This window comes from Lipophrys pholis, assembly GCF_963383615.2.
Source record: "Lipophrys pholis genome assembly, chromosome: 14".
Classification (NCBI taxonomy): domain Eukaryota; kingdom Metazoa; phylum Chordata; class Actinopteri; order Blenniiformes; family Blenniidae; genus Lipophrys; species Lipophrys pholis.
Window position 1 is genome coordinate 5,985,398 of NC_137633.1, and position 18,822 is coordinate 6,004,219.

General features: G+C 41.6%; 2 protein-coding genes across 3 annotated transcripts in view; one reads left to right on the plus strand and one right to left on the minus strand.

The window, feature by feature from the left end:
- Positions 1–4,492, plus strand: part of rbks (ribokinase) — a 45,869-nt gene extending 41,377 nt beyond the window's left edge. For both annotated transcript variants that reach the window (XM_080480073.1, XM_080480074.1), the window contains one exon: positions 4,252–4,492. In XM_080480073.1, the coding sequence (XP_080336199.1) occupies positions 4,252–4,434 (183 nt within the window). In that variant the 3' untranslated portion in view covers positions 4,435–4,492. The remainder of the gene's footprint in view (positions 1–4,251) is intronic.
- mrpl33 (mitochondrial ribosomal protein L33) lies at positions 3,139–6,621 on the minus strand. Its single transcript, XM_080480075.1, has 4 exons — positions 6,468–6,621; positions 5,507–5,525; positions 5,306–5,412; positions 3,139–4,949 (listed from the first exon to the last, which is right to left on the minus strand). The coding sequence occupies exons 1-4, from the start codon at positions 6,487–6,489 to the stop codon at positions 4,900–4,902; spliced, it is 198 nt and encodes a 65-aa protein (XP_080336201.1). The 5' UTR covers positions 6,490–6,621; the 3' UTR covers positions 3,139–4,899.
- Positions 6,622–18,822: the final 12,201 nt, after the last annotated feature.

Genomic DNA, 18,822 nt, shown 5'->3' on the forward strand with positions numbered 1-18,822 from the left:
GTTATATCAAAAAAACATCATGTTGGTCATGACGCAATTAAAATTATCGTCTTAGATAATCAGCTGTCGGTAAAATTCAAGCCTTTCAGCACGATTGAGGTACAGATATTGGCGAAGACACTCAGTTTAACCTATTAAAAGAGCTGTGACCAAAAAGATTTACCTGACGCTAACATTAACTTTGAGCTAAACCAGTTCCCGCCCCACCCCGCTGCACCGTGACAGGACAAAGACGGGTGTTTTTGCAGGGGTTTGCTAGATTACTGCGATGTGTCTGTCTCATTTGAAAGAAAACAGAGGTGGCTTGTGGTTAGAAAGCAATCATCTATTTTTAAAGCTTTGACGATAAAACCGACTCATTGTTATCGGCTGTAGGGCACTACTGTCCATCACCTTACAACCCCCCCCCCCCCCCCCAAACACCATGGGACAATGTCATCACGAAAGATGCTTCCCGGACTGAAAAACCAGTCGGACTTGCTTCACCCACAGTCGTGTTTCCAAACGCCGGGCCTGTATTTTAAAGCCTGGTTGGTTGCAGCTTCACCAGACAGGAGACATAAACACACGCAACAGGTTTAAACATGGAACTTCCCGAAGGCCTGTGAAATGTTTCGTGTCTGATCTCACTCTTTCCACCATCTCCAGGAGTCCAGGAGAGTCTTGGCGAGCACTGAAGTGTGTGTGTGTGTGTGTGTGTGTGTGTGTGTGTGTGTGTGTGTGTGTGTGTGTGTGTGGGGGGGGGGGGGGGGGGGGGGGGGGGGGGGGGGGGGGGGGGAGAATAAAATTAAAAAGAATAAAAAAATAAATAAATCCAGTCCTACCACTATACAATAAGATGCTGGTTGGGAGTAAAAGCACCAGCCGAAATGAAAGGGCTTTTAGATGCCATGTCAGTGACTGTCATGGGTGTCGGGGTTACGTCCAATCAAACCACGGCTGCAACCAGAGGGTTACTTTGAGGTTGCGGGGTGGAGGAGATGGAGCGGGTTTTGGTGTGGGTGGGTGTGGGTGTGTGTGTGTGCGTGTGTGTGTGTGTGTGTGTGTGTGGGGGGGGGGGGGGGGGGGGGGGGTCTCTCACAGAGGTGCTCCGAACAAAAGTTGCAATGAACTCTGTTGAGAGCCGAGGTGATGAGTAATGGAGCGGGCTTGTGAGAACTGGCATGGGGGGTGGGGGGGTTGTGGTTAAACATGAGCGTGTCGCCACATACCATTGTGCCTTTTCCCATCAGTGAGCCCCCCCCCCCCTCACCCCCCCCTCCCGTTCTTCACCCATCATCCCTAACCACCCGCTCCCCTCGGCATCCAGTCCTAGTTAGACCTCACCACTGCCCCCCCATCTCCCCCCACCCCCAACCCTCCAGGGCGTAGACGGCACATTCCATCTTTATCAATAGACGGGAGGAGGACGAAGAAGAGGAGGAGGAGGAGGAGGGGATGATTTATGTACTCTCAGTGATTGCAGCCAAAGCCGGAGCTGCTGGCAGCGGCTGGTGAAGCCGCCGAGCAGCCATGTGCCGTTCAGCTGATCGTGGAAAACAATTAGGCAGGCCACTGGGAGTTTTAGTTTCACCACGCTTTTTTTATTTTTAATTTTCTTTTTCCGATTATCAATAAGAAGAAAAAAAGACACAAATTAACAATTAGCAACAGAATATTGGCGAGGTGTCTGCGCTAATGTAACACGGCCTTATTACTGTACGACATGAGGTTTCATTGGTATTAAAGTGATGTGATGCCTACAACCTTCATGACCTAAAGAATCTTTATTTTTGCCACTTTTCACCAAACAGAATTCATCTGAAGTCACCAAACATGTTTAATCTCCAGAATGATGACGAGACAGCTGTAAAGTTTTTCTCCTTATAAAAACAGTATATTAGTATATAAGTTTTAGAACTACAATACAGAGCAGGAAACATTTTATTACATTTTTAGACGTTTTTTTCATTAGTTTTGATTCTGCTACCTTTTTTTTATTCGTTAAAGCAGTTTAAGGTTGTTTTTCTTTTCAATTTTTGCTGTTTTGAGCCATTTTAACTGCTTTAGCCTTTTTTTTTTCTTCATCTGTTTCGTGGTTTTAGATATTGCATTTGATTTTAGCAATTTTAGCTGCAGTAATCTCTTTCGCTGTTTTACCTTTTTGAGATTTTTGTATATTATTTTTTTTTAGCTATTTTACATTTTCTCCTCAACAGATAACGGTTCTTTAAGATAAAAATGTTTCTTTACTCATCATTTTCTGAGTGCCAGAACAAATAGCCACAATGTCCTCCTGAGCTTCGACCCCTGTACAACACAACAGACTTTATGGAGGCGGCTGTGGCTCAGTTGGTGGAGAAGGGTCATCTTCCTATCCCGATGAATATCATCATAATAATCTAAAAAAAAAAAAAGAAGAAAAAAAAAGTATCAGGGGCATAAAACTTGATTTATCCTAATAAAACACATTTCACAATTGAATATTAATGTAAGTGTCATGAAGAGAAATTTGCATCTCGAAATCGGCTCGACGTCAGTGTAACAGGTGCGATGGCTGCAGACTTTATAGAAACCATTTCTGCATTTTTATTGTCCGTGAATCCTAGAAGCAACATTATTTTTTAACGTGAAACGCTTAAAGGAGTCTCGTTCCGCATCTGTTTTCGGCTTTTAGTTGACGTCTTCAAGCACATTATTTTGATGAGTTTTTGTGATGAAGCAGCTTCCGTGACTGGAAGAGTTGATAGTGTTTCCCACGCACACCTATGGGACTGCCGTACTTGTGAGTGACTGTGCAGGATTGCATGTGTATCCGAAACTCTCCATGAGTATTGATTATTTGTGTGAGTGTGTTTGTCTGTGCGCACACAGATTTGTAAAGAGGGAGATAAAAGAGAACCTGCGAGACGCGACTGAGGGCAACGCAACCGTAGTGACCAGATTTGTCATGGTAGAAGAGCAAAATATGCACTTGTAAAAATCTAAATGGGTGAGAGACGTGTACGTGGTTTAGGCGAGAACAGAAGCATACGTCAAACGTTACATGTAGAAAAACTGAATTATGCACATACAAGTCTAACAGCATGCACAAACATGCTGTTTACACATAAACAAACCACATTACAGACGTACAGATATCAGGATACAAACATATTTGAAGTCATTTTGCCGCTTTAATAGCCGATTGCATCCCGTCTGATTCAAAGAAATATAAAGATTCACCTCAGGCCTCTGGAAAAATTATGTTTTAAAATGACGTGATACCATCATGCTTTATTCAAAAACACACAATTACTAACACTTGATGCAACAATGTTGACATAATGAGGGGGAAAAAAAAAAACATGCAGAAAAGTTTCCAGAAATGAAAAGTTGAACAAAGGTTTCCTCTGTAGTTTATTGTGAACTGGTGACCGGTTTTGTAGCAGCACCGGGGCTCCATCACACCTCTTTATTGTGTACTTTCTTTGTCTGCCAACAAACGCTTTGCTGTGGTCAGAGGCTACCTGGCTGGTAAAAAGTATTCCAAAAGTGTTGGCATTATTAAAACAAACTTTGTGAATCACCGACGTGGAGCAGCGGCACCACGTTTAACAGAGGTCATGAGCTTTCGACTCGAGTGTGTGAGGATGATTAAAGCACGAATGCAGATGTTTTAATTCAGATGGCTGAGAGACACTTTAAACTGGAGGACTCTTCGAGGAGCAGGCAAATGCCACAGCACCCCCTACTGTTCACGGCTGCCTGAATCTAAACAATCTATTGGTTTGTGTGAAATAAGTATTAGAAAAACGTGTTTTACAAGGATTCTTACTTCTTAAAATATATGACAGTAGGTGTGTTTGATATTTGACTCCTCAGACCGCCATTATCCAGATGATGGACCACAAACATTTCAGGACTGAGGAACTAAAATTAGTCAAACGTTGTGTTCAACTCTATTTATACATTGAAGTTTCCTAATGTTTGATTTGATTAATCAGTTGAGCTCAGTAAAAGTGCATGACGGTCCATATATTGAGGTCTACTTTCAGTTGTAGTGGATTAAAAGAGGTATGTGCACATAGTCTGCTGACATACCAGTTGCATCAGTCTGCCCACTCAGACGTCTCTGTTTATGTGTGTGGGGGGTGTGGGGGGGGGGGGGGGGGGGGGGGGGGGGTCTGGTTTCCCCGCTGAGCAGGGGCACATGGTCAAATTGTTTTGCACCGCAGGTGGAATTTAATAAAGCCAGTGTTGTGATTATTGTTTCTTTGCTTTCCCTCACAGGGTGCCGGAGACAGCTTTATTGGAGCGCTGGCGTTTTACATGGCTAATTATCCCGCCTTGCCCCTGGAGGAGATGGCCCACAGAGCCTGTCGGGTGGCGGGGCAGAGCGTGCGCGCCGTCGGCACGCAGGCGTCGTACCCCTTCAAGCGGGACGTGCCGGCTGAGCTGTTTGCAGAGCAGTAAACGCAGAGGGGAAGGAGGGGGCAAGTGCCCCCCCCCCCCCCGAGCACAGATCAACAAATACAACAAGAACAAGTAACTACAGAGGAGAGTTCAATCACATGTAACTGCTCTTTATTGAGTTACTCTCAAACAACTGATTTCAATATTTTACATTTCACTGAATCACAATCGCTGATGGAAAATGTGCCAAAGCCGCGATTGCTGTGACGAGCTTCTTAAATACCATCACTTCTCGACTCGTTCAAAGCTTCTTTTTGCTTTAATCGCTGGTAATCAGGACCGCGCTGAAGCACGGCCATCAGTTTCCGTCGTCCCGATCTTCGGCGGCAGGTGAAGTCTTCTGACGGGACGTCAGCCAGTGAATCAGAAACAGTGACCGACCAACGCTTTGTGATCCATGATGGCAATAAAAAAACAACAAATGGTTTGGTTAAACCTGGAGAGTCTGTTTTTGTTCATACGCTTTTAGATTGATTTGATCTTTCTCTTCTCGAAGAACAGCACGTGCTTGTTCACTGTAAAAACAGAAAGCAAGAAGAAGGTGAAATTTTCAGTGTCAAGAGACAACAGTTTGTTTATTTTTTCTATAGTGTTCAGACGGATTCTGCTAGAACTCTAATGTCTTCGAGCAGTGTCCCATTGCTTTGTGAGCATCCATCAGCATCGTGACCGATTGGAATCATGAGCTAATAATTTGAACTCACAACATGCTCGTCAGAGTGTTTTCAAGTACAGTGCTGCCTTCTTAGAAACTATTCAGGACTGCACTTTTACATCGAACTGTGCAATGATCCGATCTCTTTAACGCAGGAGCCATTGAAGCGCAACACGATAGAGCAAAGTGCACAAATGCTGCCCACTGGCATCTTACCGAACGGGTCGTGCTTTCGTATCACCAGTTTCTCTTTGAGACGGTTCCGCTTAGTGTTGAAGGCGTATCCCGTACCTGCGGCGCTCATCATCTGCACCAGGATGGTTCTGGAGGATGACAACACCACCAGTGGATTTTATTGAAAATAACTAGTAGATATAATTATGAAGCGGTCTAAGTAGATTTAATCTTCACACTTACTTGGATTTTGCCTTGGCCACTGTAAAAGAGCAGAGACAAGATGATTACTTGGCAGCGGCGAACATTATTATATCCAGACAGATCAATCGGCCCCCTCACTATTGGATTATGTGAGCATGTTGTAAAAACCAGAGGGGTTTCCTCTTAATAGTTCCATTCATCCACTATACAACCAAAAGGTTCACCAATTAACCTCACATGCGTGTTTGTGGACTGTGAGAGGAACCAGGAGTGCGCAAGCAAACACAGGGAGAACATGCAAACTAACCACTTCTCAACTGTTCAGCTGCTCCAGTTAATCTCCAAATTATATGACTCGAAACACAAGTTTCTTTGCAAGGTTAGAAAAATGACTAAGTGTTTCCAGGAGCTTTAACAGCATTTAAAGTTCCTACCTGCTCACGGGATTTGTGGAGATGCTGATTTAATTTCCCAACATCATTTTCCAAGAATTCCTGACCATAACAATACTGAGCTCTGATTGGCTGAGTGGCTCATCTAAACTGATCTCTGCAGGTGGACTGCTGTCAAAAGCAAGATGACAAAAACTGAAAACAAAGAAGATGAAGGAGGATCCTGTCAAAGTCACCTGAGGTTCCCAGGGTGATCACTACCATGCCACCGATGCCAGAGAGAGTCAGGTTAACTTTGCACATGTTTATTTACTAACTACATGTGATCTGTCAAACAAACAATACGAAGTTAAAGCAAACGTGGTAACTGATGAACAGCTGAGAAGAAACGCGTCAAAATGAGCAACAATCATAAGAAGAGTTTCGTAAAGTGGACATCCATCAAACTTATAGCGTGTTTATTCACATTTAATGACAAGAAATGTGGCAGTTTAAGCGGTGACCGTCATCTGATGTTAGCCGACTGCAGCTAACTGAATGGACGCGGCGCGACACGCGGACAAGCTTCACTCTTTAAACACACTCACTTCAGCGGATAAAATACTCACAGTTCACTGTGGTCAAAAACATCACGTAAACTTTACTAAATATCCAAAACAGAAATAAAACTCTACAGCGTTAACTAGAGCAGGTCACATTGAGCGAAGCTGCTTCCGGTGTCGATACAAACACTTCCGGGTCATCTTAAAGGCGCAGTCCTCTGATCCGAAACTTGTATGACTAAAACAGGCATTTAAATTTTTTTTTTAAATATATTATATTCCACCAAATAAAAATTGTCTGGTGTCGAAACAAGTGCTAATTATCTCAAATCAAGGAATAAAAAAATAGCTATACATACAAAAAGTGTCATAGCGACAGTTTGTTGTTGTTCTTTTTAGCGTTTGTGCCAAATGTTTTGATTTTATTTTATTTTTCTTCGTGGATTTTCCCACATTCACCATTTAGCTGTTTACACTTTAGTTGAATAATGGCATTGTGTATGATTTACTCATGTTGTGTCAGCAAAACATTGATAATTGCTGTTTGTTAAATGTAGTTATTAAAAGAATCGTGAAAATGAGGTATGTGACTTTCACCTCCACCTACTAGTTTTCAAACAATCCTGTTGTCTGTTTTGTATTTTTATTAGTACATTATTTTAAACTTTTGGGTAAGAAAAAATTGAATTCATTCATTCATTCTTTGTGCATGCCTTCATTCATTCAGAGTTTAAATATTCTAGTGAGATAAGACATTGCTTTGTTGTGCTCTGTTGTGATTTTCGCCTGATTTCCTCTTTTCTGCTCTCTGTGAATAAGCCATTTTCCCGCAGACTGCGAGCAACACTTATTTCTACAGTGAATGCAGTTATTCTCAAGTGTGACAGTGTCGGTGATCTTTAACTGGCCAAGATCACATTTACCTCTTCCATCGTTAAAAAAAAGAAAATAAAATCTCCTTTTCAAGCAAAAGTAATTGCCCATCACTCCTCTGAACCACTGAACCCTGTACCTCATGTTGCACTTTTGAGGCAATCGCCACCTTTAATCCTTTTTCAAAGCTGGTTAAAATCTGTTGGCTGGTAGCACTGACTCTCTTTCACTAAGACCTGACTGTCTGTTTTTGCTCCCGGCTTAGACGACCATTTGGATCTAGTTTAGGATTTCTAGTGTATTCATGTCTCTTGCTTCACAGAAAAAAAACATGATTAAATCATCATAAGAACATCGTCTTTACACCATGAAGAGACGCATGCTGGGGCGTCACTTGCCACAACTGCCTGCCCACCTGTGCTGTACTGTGTTCTTCTGCTTTCTGTCAGTGTGTCATGGTTCGCTGCAACAGAAACATATCTATGCCTCCTTCTCCTTCCTTTTTGTTGCACTGAAAATATGTGTGACTTTGTTTTATCAGTAAGAAACCAGGACGACAACGTGTCTGGAACGTCTGGTCATGTCATGATGCCTGTTTTTATCATCCCTGGTCTTGATCTTCTCTTTTCTTCTCCGACTTTTACCCGGCACGGTGCTTGTTTACTGTGTGAATCAATTCGACTTTATGTAAGAAAAGATTTAGTAAACTAACAAACTTATTTTTTTTTTCTCTTACTTTAAATAGAACTGTAGCTGTGTTAAGGAGAGACACAGATCCCTATTTGATTTCTAGTGAAATATCTAGAGTTTTGTTGCATTTATTCATAAAAACGTGCAGCTGTCAAACATTTTTTTCAAAGAAGAGTGGCTAAAAAGGAAAACAAAACGATCTATTACCAGATAGAAGTAATGGCATTTCTCCTCACAAAATAATAAAAAGTTCTTGGAAGGCATTTCCTTTTTATGTCCTTTTTTTTTTTTTTTTTTTTAATAATTAATTCAGTGATTCCAACGAGCACAATGAGGAAAATCCCCCATTTCCACCGACTGAATGCGTCACAGTAAGATACAATTTTTACTACTGCTGTAAAACTATTAACGCACCTGTCTGGGCCATTTCAGACGGTTGTTTTGTGAACTGAAACAGCTCTTTTTGTCAGGTGTATGTCACCGAAAAAAGCTTTTAACAGCATTGCTTCAATAGGGCGTAATGGTCCTAATTCTTCTGACCTGAATGATGTGGTTCATTCAAAATGCATTTGACATTTGTTTCTGTGGAGAGGAGAGAAAACGTCAAAGCCAGAAATTCAGAGGAACCCGTCGTGCAGTGTCATGAAAACTGATGTGAAATACCCCCAAAAATTTGCCAAAAGAAATAAAAATGTGTCTTGTTTTCACAGATAAAAAAAAAAAATAAATCCTAGCCTCTATATTTGATCGTTGCCAGTTAGATAAATGGAACTAAAGTAAGGTTTCACACTTATTTGCAGGTTTGTCCATCTGGGCTAATTCAATCAGAAAGTGGAGACTCCCCGGTGTCTACAGATTGAGCACTGCATGCAGGAGGAGTGGCTCGGCTACATTATCTATAAATAACTTTCCAGAAAACCACCGGTGTCTTTAACTAGACTGTCAGTCTCCTCTCGCTTGTCTCTTCGTATCTTTGCTTGTCCAAAGAAGCCAAAGTCAGCATGTGGGCCTCAACTCTTTAGGTTGTCACTCTATGCTTTCTTTAAGTCTCTTTTTTTGACCTATAGGAAAGGTTTCTGTCAACTCAATGAGCCCAGGGGCGAATATTTGCCTGAAATTCAAATACTGAGAACATCCGAAGTGGGAAACAACTATTTGACAAGCCACTTCTTCCTCTTGCACTGCTGGTTGACGGAGTGTATCTGGCGGAGTGTATCTGGCGATACACTCTTTCGAACTGAGTGGGGCCTGTTTGTATGTAGAGTCGAGAAGCTGTAATTTGACACTAGCCTCACTTCTTGGAAGCGACGATGATAAAGAAGTCTGTGAAGAGCTGATATCAGCTCATGCAGCCAGGTTAAGACTGAGCACTTGCATGCAGTCAGGAAAATGATCTGCCTCATTAGCAACACAAAATTTTCCTTTTCAGGAAATACAAATGAACAGAAAAGAAATTAAAAAAAATAGCGATGTGATTAAAAATGACAGAATGATGTGAGTACAAATTAGATGCATTATCTCCCCCCTGCCAAATCATGTTTGTCTTTCTTAGTACCTGATGCATTTGGTTCATGAAGAGAATTAAGATCAGGTTCTTTATTTCTTCAGCCAATTATACCTGCTGAGCATCGACACAAACATCTGCTCCTGTTGTGTCGAGGGGGTGGGGGGGTCATGAGGTTCTTCTCCTCGCTTTTTTTGCAACGAGACATTAACCGTTGCCATGAGAGCAAGTGATCAAAATTTCAGACCGAGATGAGATCGTTAAACCGGCCGCACAGTGGATGTGGTCACACGATGATGTTCATTCTCGATATGTCTCTTTTTATAAGCTTCATCCCGGCACGTTTTGCTTCGTCTTGTTTCAATTCATTTTATTTTTAGCTCTGTGAGCGTGCAAAATTATCAGAGCCTTGGAAAATATCCACAAAGACACCACTTGTTGGTGGTGGCCACCGCGTCTGTGGCCCGAGGCGAGCTTCTCACATTCCATGAATGGGCTGAAGGAAAATATATCAAGGACTTTCTGGAATGTCCCAAAACTGAAGTGAAAGCCAGTCTCTTGAAGACAGATGAATGGGCCCGATACTGATAGTGGCACGATGGAAATCCCCCCTCAAGTCCTGAGAAAGTAGAAACTAAATAGCTTTTCTTGTCCCGGCGGAGAAATACTGATCCCTAGCAAAGAGCAGTTTTGCACGAGGAACACGATGAAACCTCTCATTGGTTTGACGTTCTACCATGTCTGTGTACACATCATACACTTTGATCATGATGAAAAGACAGTGAGGCCGTGTTGACACTCAACGGTTCTGTCCTGTTGGAACAGTCCATTGATGAATATATCAGAATGCAATATTTAGTGCAATAACCGTCTCAGCATCGGGAACAGTAGAAAACTCCCGGAGCAACTGAATTCTTCAAGAGAGAGACGCACAATGTTAGTGATGTGAATGCATGTTGAGAAAACGAGTGACGTTCAGGCGCATAAAGAAGGTCTCCTATCAGCCTTAACCTTTTGCGTCTTCGTGAGAAAACTGTCCAGAGTGACCCAAGTCAGTTCTCACTTTTAGTTTTATCAAGTCACTTCTAAAAAATGTGAAACCTAAACCTGAATGTACAGAGTGTGTATACCCTAAACCAACCAAACCCTGCAGAGCACCAAAACTTTAATTGACCAATATCTGTCTTTTTCTTGAGAGCAGCTCAGACGGGCCATTGGGCATTTTATCCTTCTAACAGATATTATTCATTGGTGTGAGCAATGGAGGAATTTCTGTAGCTTTTTTTTCTTTCTTTTCTCACATTTCTAAGCTGTTAATGAATTCTCAGCATGCAAAAACACCAAAAACAGGAGACCAAATACTAACCCAGGACGAAGCATTGTGTCCCTCCGTATCAGACAGCTACTGTATTTCTCTACATGTTTTGTCTGGTGGATCAAGTTATAATCCTTCAATCACAATCTGTGCGTTTTCCAACATTGAACATTCTGACACGTAAAGCATAAGTCCTTGGCTATTTATTCACTTTTTATGCAGGTCACAAAGCTCCAGTGGTCAGTTCAGCGTCCCGCTGAACACATTCTGATGCAGTCGAGTAGGTTTAAATCCACAGAAAGGTTGTGAATGAGTCATGAAAATGTCTCATGGAATCCATGAAACGGAGAACTGAGCCGGAGGAGTATGTTAAGACCAAGAAAGTGCTCAGTGGGCAAATTCCTGGAAGTATTATGAAACACATTTGCAGTGTCCTCCAATAGCTCATCATAATTCTTTTTTTTAATCTGGAGCAATTATGTTCATTTTCAGGTTTTACTTCAAGTTCTGGGAGTAACTTGTGCTTAGCCTCTCGGTTCGCGATCCCTGAACCAAACAATTGCAGAAAGTGCAGAAAAAGACGTAGTCTGACGTTTTAAAACCAATGCAGGGCAAGTTTCCTGAACACAAGGCCTCTAGTCATGCAGGTGAGCTACATGAAAATAACTAACTCGATGACGATAGACCAAAATACCATGAAAGACTAGACTATACGAACGAAGACGGGCTCATCAGGTCATGTAGCTCAGCGGGTTAAAACACGGGCATTTGGTCTCTATGGACCGAATGAGACTGATTCAGGAGAGGGAAAATGGAGAGTTAAGTCTCTCTTTTCTTAGTGTCCCAACATATTTTCAGAAGCTTCCCCGTGTTCACAACACTGCAGGATAAACTATCATCACAATGTGTAAGTGTTTTACGATCTGTATTGCCTTCATAAATCTGTTTCACGTAAAGTTTTAATGTTCAAAGCAGTTTAAGTTGCTTGTTACCCTGTTGCTGCCGTCTTGGTCAGATCCCTCAAAGCAAAAAGAGGTTTGGTCTCAAAGGGACTTGAACACCTTGTTAAACAAAGATTCTAAAAGTAATGTACATTCTCAAACACATTAGGTCCGTCCGGGAGGCCCGTTTTTAGTTGGTTTTTTTCTTGCCTCAGTGGAGGTAAGGCCTGTAACGTGTGTAACTGAGGGACAAAACAAGTAAAGTCCTCATTATATATTGCTGCAGTGCTTTAATGGTAAGAGAACAGGGTTGGCTTGTCCCTGCAATCACACAGGGCCCTTCAGCTGCCTCTCAAGCATCCGGTGTATTTTGGTCCATGTCGTCACTCAGGAAGAGCGGTGGAATAAGACTAATGGATTATTCTCTCCACGGCTTATCTTCATTAAAAAGGAAGATCCAGTATGTGTGCGACACCGCGGTCCCACCAGTGCACAGATTAGATGAAAACAAAAAGGTAGCAAAGTGAACACGGACTAATGAGGCTGAGGCTAAGTGGAGCCGTATTGGTAAACCCGGTGGGGGGAAGCCGCGCATTAAAGTGGAAATGAGCGTGAATGTTATTGGACGGGCCGAGGAGCGCTGTAACCAGGCAGGGAGCAGCTGTCAGGATGTGTGTGGAAGAGCTTGCGTCACCGAAGGGATAATTCTGAGAAGGAGGCTGAGACCACAAGCTCCAGCCTCGGCTCCCCTCCTCCACCCCCTCCTCCACCCCCACCCACTCAGCACTCTCCCCAGCCACTCCGGACGTTAGCTATTCTTTTCCTTCTCCCACTTCACTGTGCGAACACCCCTCACTCCATCACATGCGCACTTCCTTTACAATTGGCACCTATTATTCCATAGCTTCCGCTCATATTGATATTCTCCACACTCCATCGGGGTTTTTTTGTAACCTTAAGTGGCTAAATGAACAGGTATGGGGGCTCAGTTTCATGCAAGCTTTGAAGTCTGCTCCTCTGAAGGTGGTCTTGGTGGCTACCTAATCACAAATCTGAACAGCTCCCGCAGATTTATCAAAATAAGATTTAAACTTTGAAGCATGACGACAGCACCGAATGATACTTGTACTGTATGTCGCTTTCATGTTTATGTTTCAGTGACGAAAACCTCCAAATTTGGACAATTTTTCACGAGAGCTTAAAAAAGTTGCCCGGCAACAGTTAGAAACACAAACGTGTTAAATTGTATGTTCTTTCTGTGTATGCAGTCATGCAAACTTTAGTTCATTTTCAGCCCAAGATGAACATTTCACTCATGAGAATTGGAAAAAAAGGGGGGGATTAAGATAAACTTGCCATCAAAACAGCACTTTATGTAATAGAAAATCAAAAACAAAAAGTCCTATGAGCTTGAAGTTATCATCGGACTCGACTCTCAGTGACGTCAACCTGTTGCAGTATTTACCCCACTTTCCAAAAACAGGATATATGTGTATGTGAGAACATCCTCCACAGGATGAATACTTCCTTATGTTTTTAAGAAGTGATGTCAGGTGGCCAATAATTGTTGTGTTTGTTTGTACAATCAGTAATCATGGCCCCCAAAAGTTCAATCTGTAATAATTTGATTATTTTGAGAGAATGTAGTTGAGGTGCTTGACTCTTTTGTGTCACCTAGATCACACCCCATATAAGGCGAACAGAAATACCTCTTTTAATTTGAGCAGGAGATTCTTCAATAATTCATGGTCCTTCCGCGTGTAAAGCAGACGTGATAACCACTACACCATGGAACCTGCATAAGGCAAAAAGTAAAGTGTGCATAGTCTAGTCACTCTACTACCGAACAAAATCCAGAGTTAAAGAAAATTGCAACAAGAAAACTGAAAGTTCATTATTGAAGTAGAAGGTCTCCAGTTCAGTTCCACACAAAAAGTAAAAAAAATAAAAATAAAAATCTGTTGGGAAAAGGTTGAGAAATTCAACTTTGAAAGTTTTAGTTCATCACACCTCATTTATTTCCCATATTTGCTCTATCAGGTGATGTCAGTGCACATGAAATATCATAAACTGGTGATTGTACTTCCTATCAACACTCACAACTGAAATACCAACACCCATGGATGGAACCATTGATGAAATCAAAGAAACAATTAATTTTACTTTAACACAAGGGTGTTACAAACTTGAGATGGCTACACACACACACGTCAGTCAAAACAAATGCTTATTTGACCTATCAAAAGCTACTATAGGATATACTCTTATATCTATATATCTTATATATCCTATAGTGTGTCTCTTGAAAGACAACCTTTCTTTATGGAAACAATTTGCATTAAATAAACTCAGCAATGCATTTTCTCTAATGAAATGTAATCAAATGTGACTACCACCGGATCCCAGGCTGATAGAAATGTCTTCGCTGAACTCCACAGCAGTGAACGACTGGTTATTATTTATCAATGATTGAAGCAGCATGTACCGAACTCAGTAGTCACACCTGCGCACACAGAAATGCTTCTACCACCTCCACTAAACAAGCCTCGGCTCGTATATTATTAGCCGTCACAACAGTCATTTGCTGTTCTTTTGACCTACCAAACAGATCGCAGTAGGTGACACCATGACTCACACACACACACACACACACACACACACACACACACACACACACACACACACACACACACACACACACACACACACACACACACACACACACACACACACACACACACACACACACACACACACACACTCAGAGTCCTAGGCACCGAACACCACACACTGGTTCACAACTCCATGGCTTGCGTCATCGCGGTGCCCCATTAATTATTATATTAAAAGAAAGGAAGGAATAACCAAGTCTGAATCTTCACCATTCATTAAGGAGCAAATGATCTGTGTTTCGGTGTCTTCACAAGACGGTTGTGTGGTGAGAGCAACACTCAAAGCAGAGGAGGAGCAACTTTTCTGCTTGAAAGTGTTGGAGGTTTCCTCATCAGTCATCACTTCAGAGTCATTAACACGTTATCCACTGGGCACATCTGTTCCGCCGTTGGGAGAATAAAGTGAAACGGGACGCAGCTAAATAAGACTAATTGCCATTTGAACATTAATGGAGTGTAATCTTTATTTCAATCCTGTTCTCTCACTATAATGCTAATTTTACAAGCTGGGACTAAACATGGACCCATCCTCTCAGGATGTGCATCTGTTGGCTTTATATTGGCTTTATATGTAGCGACATCACATTGATGGACGGCAGATATTACACCACGCTTCATGTAAAAGTTGATCACCTCATTGTTCAGTCCTTGAAGGTCTGCAGGTCTTCATCAGTAAGTCTGAGGCGGAGACCTTCATTCAATAGTTCAGGAAGGTGTCCACCTCTCTGCACCTTCTCAAAGTGAAAAGAACTGCTTTTTCCAAAGGAACCTTTGGGCTTATATATTTAAACTCCATATGTTAATAGACCACAGCGGCCTTACTTCGTTAGACCTTACAGACTAATTGAGGAAACAGCATGAACTGATGCGTCCATTGGATGAGGAGCGAAACGTCTTCCAACGCATATGACTAAGTCCAGTTGAACTGATTTATTTGAGAGGAAAATGTATGTTTCAGAGTGTCGGAACAACAGAAAAATCATTTTCAGGACATGGATTAAGGTAAAGGAGGTTTAGATTTAGGGTAGCATTATCTCTAGAAAGATTGATCTTATTTAAGAAAGCCACTTTCTGCCAAAAGTACCAATATACATCATCCAGTCTTCTTTAGCCATGTTATTGTGACTGAGGCTTTGATTCCCAGTTTACATTAAACAACGAGCAGAGATACACACAATCGCAAATATGCTGACAAAAAAGGGCTAATTTCTAATTACCAGTCACTCTAAGCTGTGTGTGTTCGGATTGTTGAGGAAGTCTATGGCCGAAGAACAACAAAAAGCCAAATTAGCTCTATAAAGTTTCATTGCTCACCTCTACAAAACTTTTCCACTCAGTAAGAAATCCCATGAAATTAGAGATGTTGGAGATTTGACATCTGAAAACTTCCTAAAATCGAATTGTCCCCAAATTAAAGGCCATGTCATTGACAGTACATTGTGATTGTGCCTTTATAGGTACACAGGTTCTCTGAAGAAATGGAAAGCTAAGAAGGAAGCTTGAAATATGTTGGTTAGTAACAATTCAAATTTAAGATTGATTTTAATTCGGAAGGGTCTTCAACGGGTACTTTGCAATTGACTGTTTAACAACAGAAATCAGTAAACGGTAACGATCATTTAATGTCTTGTAAAGTTAGCGCGTGTCAGATGAAACCATGTTCTGATGCTTTTCTTAATTCACCATGATACTTTGAGATCATTCTCCTGAAATGCAACAAAAGTCATGCAGAAGCTCAATGGAACTGCATCAATACCTGCAGCTTGAAAAATTTGCAGCTGTCGCCATGTGATAAAAACTGTATTAAAAGGGTCATATTATCCAGGTTTCAAACATTTTCAAATGGGTCTCGTTGGTCCAAAAACATTGTATTCAACGTTTATTGCCCCAAATCCAGCTTTTCCTTGATTTTCCTCCATTTGAATATTGGATCATAGGAGCTGCATTCACAATCTGCTGTGTCTGTGTGAGCAGCTGGACTGGCTCCGCCCACACATGCCCATCTTGGGAAGAGGAGGAAGTACTTCCTCTCGTGGTGCCATGTGCCAGAGCAGAGCTGCCTAATTGTGGGAAGGTCAGAGGAAGGGCCTACCTTGACTGGGATTGGCTAAACCCCCAATGACATTATATAGGGTTTGATTTCTGATTCGCTCGTTGGAGCAACACACTTTTTAAAACTTGAAATATGACAGGGAGTGAGAAGACAGACTTTCGTCACTTCAGGGGCGTCATTCCCAGGTATGGGGACGCAAAGTACTGTTGGAAAAACCATTAGAAAGTGAATTTTGCGTAATATGACTTCTTTAAGGAATCAGCTAAAGCAGTGGTACCTCATGTCTTCTACATCATCTTGTTAGACACTTTCAGGTATGAGTCGGATCAATGTTTAGCATCGACAATGAGAGAGAACACGGGAATGTGGAGAGAGCAGAGGAAGTGTGATGATGAAGAGCCCTCATCTACAGCAGCAAGATTTTATTTTTTTTATTTCTGCCTGATAATAGGGTTAAATGTCAAGAGAGCATTTACATTGTTTTTAAATACCTCATCTCGGTGTCTCGACGCAAACTGTTTCAACAGAACGGCTTGAACTCAGAATCACTGAGGGAGTAAAGCAGAGACACAACAAGGGAAAGATAAGAATCTGCATTTGGTGCTGCAGGTCTCGTCGTCTTTATGGAATTCCATCCGTCAGCACATATTCGATGGTAAGCGCTCCAGACAGCTCTTTCATCCCTGGTGGTCCCAGAATCAGCACCACGGACAGCGGCGATGACACACCGCACTGCAGAATGCTGTAATTGTTTGGTAACTGTTTAGTTCAGCTGTGAATCAGAGGCCTCAGGTCACATAAAGTCACATTAACATGATCTCCTGCTGCACAAGAAGGGGGAAAAAAAAACCTGGAAAAAAGAAAAGAAAAGTGCTAATCTTCACACGGAAGACAACTAGACTGCTCAAACTGTCGGCGAGTCGCACAGATTGTCTTCCTGTAAATAATTTTTAAAAAGCACTGAGGTTGTTTAAGTGAGCACACTTATGTTTATTGTCACAGGTTTAGAAATATATGAACCCAAAGCTGGTGAGTGCAAAGTTAGAGCCAACCCAAATGGAAACAAAGCATACTGTATATACAGTACAGCTGGAAAAAAAAAATTATTCATTTAAAACTACAAAAAAAATTGAAAATTAGACATTAGCTGATGTTCAAATGGTGAAATAGGCCGAGATGAACAAAAATAAGTATTGTTGCTATTTTATTCGCCAATTTTCTACCACGGACAACCATAGTTAATAACAGTATAAACCTTTTTACAGCATGAATAATCATTATTGAGGTTGAATCTTTAATAGTTTGAAAAAAGTAAACTGCAAGGTCTACACTGGCCTATTGACTAAAATAAGGGAAACACTTTTAGCTAAGTTCTTGACAACACACCGTGGATGACGTCACGGGATTAAGGAACGGCGTTAGGAGACTTCCTAACGGAGTTAAGGAAAGGCGATCACGTTGTTTTGACAATGAGACCTTACTAGGTGACGTAATAATTATCTGACAGTGGTGAAGGTGAGTGACGTCAGCCGTGGTGAAAAAACTACAAATTTCAAAAAATGGACTACAAAAAGCGTATTTATACCACCTTTATCCCCGTGTCTCTATCCGCTGATATAATCTCAAATATCACAAGGTCTGCATGAAATCAAAGGAAAAGAGGCGGCCAGGTGAATACATAACCAATGCAAACTGAGAATAGGCCGCACCAAAACTTTACTGTGTTCGTTTTACAACGTCCGCATAACATTCATAGTTGGGATATGGGTTTTAGATTATTTAAAATTGTTCAAATTGTCCCTGAACACTCGGACGAGCGGGTCCCTTTAAATGTCGCCGCAAGGAATTGTGGGGCAGCATGATCTTGTCTCCTTTAGTAAAGGATGCATCAGTGTTTCCTCGGCTAAAGGAGGTTCAAAAGGAAGCATTGAGCCTCCTTTCCTGAGCTTATAGAGAATTTGAAAGCTCCTGGCTCCACTTAAAGACTTCCGGGAGTTAAGGAAAAGTGGATAAGAAAGGAGATAGGAGGGACTATTCGGAAGCACCCACAGAGTTTATCCAGATCCTCATCATTTGTGGTGACTCATAGCTGCGTTCATGTGTAAATGTAAGGCCCAAACGTAGAGAAATATCCTTTTTTTTTTTTTTAAATATCCACATACGTGTAAACGTGGCCGCAGACAAGAAGATGCCACACTGTCCTGTTTTTTTTAAACTTTTTTTCAATTGAAATGTCATTCCAGGCAGTCAATTAGCATTCGTGCTTGAAGTGAGAAGCAAAAAAAAAGCGTTTAATTATACGTTTAATTCTCTTGCTCATAATTACCTCAGCAGCTCACACAATGCTGAAATCAAGCTAAACTGTCTTCGCAC